The 6,000-nt window shown below is 52.1% G+C and overlaps 1 protein-coding gene across 1 annotated transcript in view; it reads right to left on the minus strand.

Moving 5' to 3' along the window:
- NEK9 (NIMA related kinase 9) overlaps window positions 1–590 on the minus strand; it is a 34,567-nt gene extending 33,977 nt beyond the window's left edge. Inside the window, exon 1 of the mRNA XM_059723096.1 lies at window positions 278–590. Coding sequence (XP_059579079.1) covers window positions 278–469 — 192 coding nt within the window. The 5' untranslated portion in view covers window positions 470–590. The remainder of the gene's footprint in view (window positions 1–277) is intronic.
- Window positions 591–6,000: the final 5,410 nt, after the last annotated feature.

Consider the following 6,000-nt stretch of genomic DNA (forward strand, 5'->3'; position numbering starts at 1 on the left):
CCCCAGCCACCAGCCTCAGCCCCAGCAAGGTCCCGGCCTCTGGCTGTAGAGCACGGGGGCCCGGGCCACCCACGGAAGCTGAAGAGGCCACAATTAGCCAGTTTGTGGGCAGGGGCTGCCCCTTCCCTCACACACACACAGCCAGGGCTGGAGCCGGCGGGCGCAGGCAGGGCTACCCGGGGAGCCTCCCGGACGGGCACTGAGGGCCCAGGACTCTGCCTGCCTCAGCCCGCCCCGGCCCCGGCCCCGGCCCCGGCGCGGCGCGAGCGGCGCCCACCTCGGTGCGGCGGTAGAGCGTGGCCTCGCCGAAGGCGCCGCGGCCCAGCACGCGGATGGGCACGTAGTGCAGCTCCTCCTGCTCCGCGCCGCCGCCCCGCGCCCCGCCGCGCCCCGCCAGCCCCTCCCCGCTGCCGCCGCCGAAGTCGGAGCTGACAGAGTCGCAGTGCCGCTCGTACTCGCCCAGCGACATCGCGCCCGGCCCGGCCCGTGGAGGGAGAGGGAGGGGGAGGGGGAAGGGGTCGGGGTCGGGCCCCTGAGCCCGAGGCTGAGGCCGCCGCGCCCCGCCCTCAGCACGGCCCCGTGCCGCCGCGCCGCGACCCGGAACCGCTTCCCCCGCCCCGCCCTGGGCCCCGCGGGCTGGTGCCGCCGGCCGGGGGAGGGGCTGCGTCGTGGGCCTGGCTCCGGCTGGGGGACGCGCCTTCTCCACACCGGGCTGCAGTTGCGGGGGGGGGCGCCCACCCAGGCCTGCCCGAGAGGCAGCGGCAGCCTCGGCTCCTGACGGACACGAGCAGGCGGCTGCACGGAGAAGCCCCGCGGCCGGGCCCGGGCTGGCTCAGGGTCTGCCCGCGGCCAAGAAGCGGAGAGCGGGCGTCGGAGGGAGGCGGGAGAGCGGCGGGCAGCGCCCCCCGGCCGAGCCGCCCTCCTCCCCCACCACGAGCCCCAGAGGTGTGCGGGGCGGCCGCAGCCTGCTGTCTGCCTCCGCTGGCCCGTCCCGCTGGCTGAGGAAGCCGAGGGAGGGTGAGAGCAGGCGCTGCTGTAGCCGGGGTTTAGGAAGTCCCTGCCGGGGCTCTCCTCCCAGCCCCGCGGACGAGGTGACTAACGCAAGCAGACAGGGCCGTTCCATGTCCTGTCATCTGCATTTTTTTCTAATGGCTTTTAAAAAGGCCTAGAGGTGTTAAGCTATTACTCCCAAGTCAGGCAGAAGGTAGAACAGGGGGCACTTTAGACACTAACTGGTTCAGAGAGGCATGAGCTTCCCGAAGCGACAACCCGCTTCCTCGAATGCAATGAATGGACTGTCAGAAAGAAAGGGATAGGGAGGGGGTCGCTGCCAAGGGAGGGAGGGAGGAAGTGAGATGTTGAGATCAATTAAGAGGAACAAAGTAGTTAATACCACTGATACAGGCTGCAGGGTAGCCTCCAACTGCCACAGCCCCACTAGCTGCCCAGGGACAATGGACACCTAGTGCAGGTAATGAGATATGAAACTGCAGTCCCTGTTCAAGTTCTGCACTGTCACATTCAAATCCAACCAATTTGAACCTGAAATTGCAGAACAAATCCCTTACAGACTTGATTAGTTAACCATGGTCTCAGCAGGGTTGCCTACAGAACCCAAATTTGTCCAAATCAGTTAGGCTAAGCTGCAAATCTGTCCCACCTTCTGCCTAAGAATACCTAGGAAATCATGTACCAAATTTCTATCAAAAGAATGTTAAGCTTGCTTAAGGAACACTTCTAACAGCACTCCTTTCATAAGATTTCTTTTATTGGTTTACTATTATTTATCCCAAAATTATTTAAATACAAACACCTGGATTAAATAAACCAAACAATTGCTCAAATTGAGCATGTAATCTATAGTTTCCAGCCAGACTCTTGCCATACAAGAATCTTACATGTAAAATCCCCAGTCTGAATATGAATATTTTTACCTGCATCCAAAACAAAACCATAAATCAGTCATTTGTTTTTGAGTAATGTAATGTACTTTGAAAAACATTGTGTCATCCTGTGTTCATTATTTATTCTAGAGTTAACCTGGTCATATATCAACATCCAGCTTCCACAAAATAATGTGTTTTTAATTCTGTATTTCACCTCTCCATGATTTTTGCCATGAGTTCCTAGAATATCAATTAAAAAAAATCTATGCGCATTAGAAATTCTCTAAGCTCTTGTTGAAGTATTCATTATTCAACTTCCCAAAAGGTAGAGTTGAAGTTCTTTCTATTTATTTCCCAAAACAAGAAATGCCTTAATAGTGAAAATAGTTTGAAACAGGGATCTGGAATATCAGTTATTAGTTTATACTGATGAAGAGCTCACTTTCTTTATCAGACAGATGTGTTACCTGAATTCAGTCATTTTCCTCTCAGCTAAGTATGGTACACAATCTTAAGGAGTTATTCAATAGCCATAAGGGAGCTTGCCATTTTATTTTCTTAGATATTAAAATTGCATTCCAAAGTTAAAAACTTGTTAAGATGATTAGATCATTTGTGATAGGGTAAATGGCATTGAAGTCAGATATAGAAGAAACATTTAATAATTTATAATCACCTGTAACATGTTATGTCCTCCTCTTTGCCATGTCAAATATTTCTGTACCCAAGATGATATTAAATTGACAGCCCTATGAATAATATTTTACTTGCAATTGCAATAGCCCAACTAACAGAAGGAAGTACTAATGACTTAATCATAGGAGGATAATTTATTTGTAGTAGCATTAAAACTGGATCCACCTGAAGGAATAGGAAGGACTGCCCTGCAGAGGGACAGAGTGCGAAAAGACAGTTTGTCCCAGTAGGGACACTGTTTGCCCTGAGGGCAAGTAAAGCTATTTTGGAGGTAGCCCTCTTGGAAGTGGGAGGGGTGATGTAACCCCAGCAACATCCAGTTGGAATGAGAGAGGTTAGCAAAAGCCCAGGAAGAGCCCTGGCCTGGGACTGGCTGAGAGGCTTGGTTAAAAGTTTTCCCAGGGAGAGAAAAGTGGGGGGTGGACAGGCTGGAGACCAGGGAAAGGATCTCCCCATGGCTGCCCCTCTGAGAGCCCCTGGCAGAGCCCTGCAGAAGTAGCAGCAAGAGGCGACAGGGAAGAGTGCTATGGTGTGTCTGTTCTCCCCCCTTTCCCCTCAGAGCACTGCTGGGGCAGAACAACAGAGGAGCTGCCTGTGAGGAGACTCCAAGCATGGAAAGACCCTCCTCCTGCAAGCCCCTGTGTGGCTGGTGACTGCAGGGGAGGAGCCACTGCCTGCTGCACCAAGATCCCTGGAGCTAGACGCCAGCCTCAGGGACTGCCCACAGATCCTGTGCAGGGACAGACAGTCCTGCTCCCTGAGACACCCCACCAGGGTCCTCAGTACACACTGTACAAGTTATAGACTGTGTAAATAAGTTCTTGATGGTTTATTAGTTGGAGTATCAATGTATTTATGTATTGGTTCCTTATTCATCATGGGTAATTTGCATACCTTCCCCTAGTGCAGGCTTGCCCAACATATGGCCCATGGGCCACCATGCGGCCCCCCCAAGCCATTTTATCTGGCCCGTGGGGCAGCAGCGCAGACTGCAGAGCTGCTGCTGCGGAGAGCGGAGCTGCAGCGCGGAGTGGCCACAGCAGCAGAGCGGGGGCTGTGGTGAGGTGGGCAGGGTCAGCCCACAGGCCCCAGCTGGCAGCGAGGGGAGGGGAGCTGCTTACCCCTGTGGGGCCTGGGGGAGCAGCCCCACGCAGGAGGCCAAGCAGCGCCCGCTGGCACTGCCAGCCCGTGCCTGCCTCCTTACCCGCCTGCTTCAAGCCAGCCCCACTGCCCTGCCCCACAGCAAGGCAGCGCCTGCTCCCCTGGCCAGTTTTGCCCCCCAGGCACTGCAGCTTTCCCAGTCTGGCCGCCCATGCGCAAGGCCCCAAGGGGAGCCGCTTCTCATGTGCTGCTGGGGCAGGAGGAGCCAGGCCAGGTCTGCTCTGGCCAGAAGTGGCGGTGGAGCCATGTGCCGCTCGGGATGTGACGGGACGGGACGGGCCCGCACCGGTCAGTCCCCAGCGGCACACAGCTCCACCGCCACTTCTGGCCGGTGCAGACCTGGCCGGTCTCCTCCCATCTCCAGCAGCACATGGGAAGCTGGCTTCAGCTGCATGCTGCTTTTCCTGGCTGGTGCCAACCTGGTTCTGCCCAGGTGGGTCCTGCAGCACCATGTCAACCCAGGCATGGCACTGGCAGGCTGGGCAGGCCCCAGGTTAGCCCCAGCCTGGCCCTGCAGCTTCTCCAGCACCAGGTCAACCCAGTTGTAGCCAAGCAGCTCCTGCAGCATCGTGTCAACCTGGGCATGCGTGCCATGTCAACCAGCACCATGTCAGCCCCTGCAGCTTCACTGTTGTCAAAGGTCACATGACATCACTTCCTGATATAATACCACTTCCTGTGACATCTTTGAATATGGCTCATCTACCCACTGGGTGATAAAAAGTTCGTGATCCAGCCCCACATTCAAAAAGGTTGGACACCCCTGCCCTAGTGTAAAGTGTATCCAAGAAGCATTAACCCTTAAGCCACCATCACTAGGACATGCAGTGTAACATTTGTTTTATTGCATTGGTTATGTTATCTTGTCAATAATTAAATCCTATAAATAGTTTTATAAGTCTGCAAGGTTGTTTGATTGTAAGGAGATGCTCTCCACTTGGGGACCCTGCAGCAGCTACCCAGGGAGCTGGGCAGGGCCACTGGGTACCCCAGGATCCCACTATTCAGGTGAAGGCACAGGTAGTGTCATGCCCAGGGTTACATATTTTTCCATTAAAATTGTAAGCCATGTATCCTTTCGCTGTTTTGTTTTGAGAGTAGTGGTTACAGATCAGGAAATATACAAATGTTTATATTTGATCTTAAGCACACCAACTGGAGTCTGGGGAGTTAGGGAGTCTGAAATGTAGCAATTAAGGTCCATCCAGCTATCTTTTTGGTGACACTGAAAACAGACCAGCTCTTCCTTGCTCATTAGGATATGACATGATTTGGTAACTGCTAATGCTGTTAGGGTTAAAGAGCTGCTTAGTATTTCCATTAAATGTACCGGTTTTAAATGAGTAAATTACTTGCCCATCAAAACTCATTTGTTGTTATGAGGTAAGCTTCTCTCTTCCACCTGTCCTTCAAAGCCAGGAAAAAAAGATGGCAGTGCTACATTTTCAGCTTTAGAATGAAGTCTTTTTAGAGGTGTGTAAACACTCAGATACACTCTATAGAGAAGGTCAATATTTGCACACACAGCCCCTCTGCCATGGGGAGGTCACCTGTGTAGACTATAGTATTCTTTAAGATGTTTCATGATAGAATAGCATACTATAGATTTGTATTTGCTTGGTCATAATTTGGTTAAAAGAAAAACAGGCAAAGGAAATGTTCATGCAAGAGAATGTCACTGTGAACCATTTTAGAAAATTCAAGGAAGATGGACTGAAAAGAAAAGCTAGGGTAAAGGTTGTAAGGATGCCTTGAGTACATTTGGTGGCTTGATGATAAACAAAGCTAATTATAGATTAACTATAGCTTATATAGGGAATAAGAATCAATATATGAATACTCATGTTCAAATGAAAATAAGGAGTATTCCTTTCCATTTTTGCTCTTGCTGGTTGCCACATGGCACCAAGAGATATTTTTTCCCCTCCTACTGCTGTCAGTTTTTGGGGTTTTTTTAAGCCTTCCAGAGGCATTGGGTGTTGGCTGCAGCCAAAGCTTGGGATTTTGACTGGGATGCACCTGCACCTGCTGGAACTTAAACCTGGAGGTATCTGGCTAGAGGGTCTTGCCCCTCTGCTCAAGGTCAGACCAACTGCCATATTTGGGGTCAGGAAGGAATTTTATCCCATGATTAGAATGGTATAAACCATGGAGGATTTTGCCTTCCTCTTTAGCAAGGGTATGGCTTTCTGGGATCTCTCAAGCATATTTTAACCACCTTTGCAGCACCAGGATGTTGGCTGCTCTGGTCCTCTTG

The sequence above is a fragment of the Alligator mississippiensis genome, chromosome 2 (assembly GCF_030867095.1).
Source record: "Alligator mississippiensis isolate rAllMis1 chromosome 2, rAllMis1, whole genome shotgun sequence".
In the NCBI taxonomy this organism is placed as follows: Eukaryota; Metazoa; Chordata; order Crocodylia; family Alligatoridae; genus Alligator; species Alligator mississippiensis.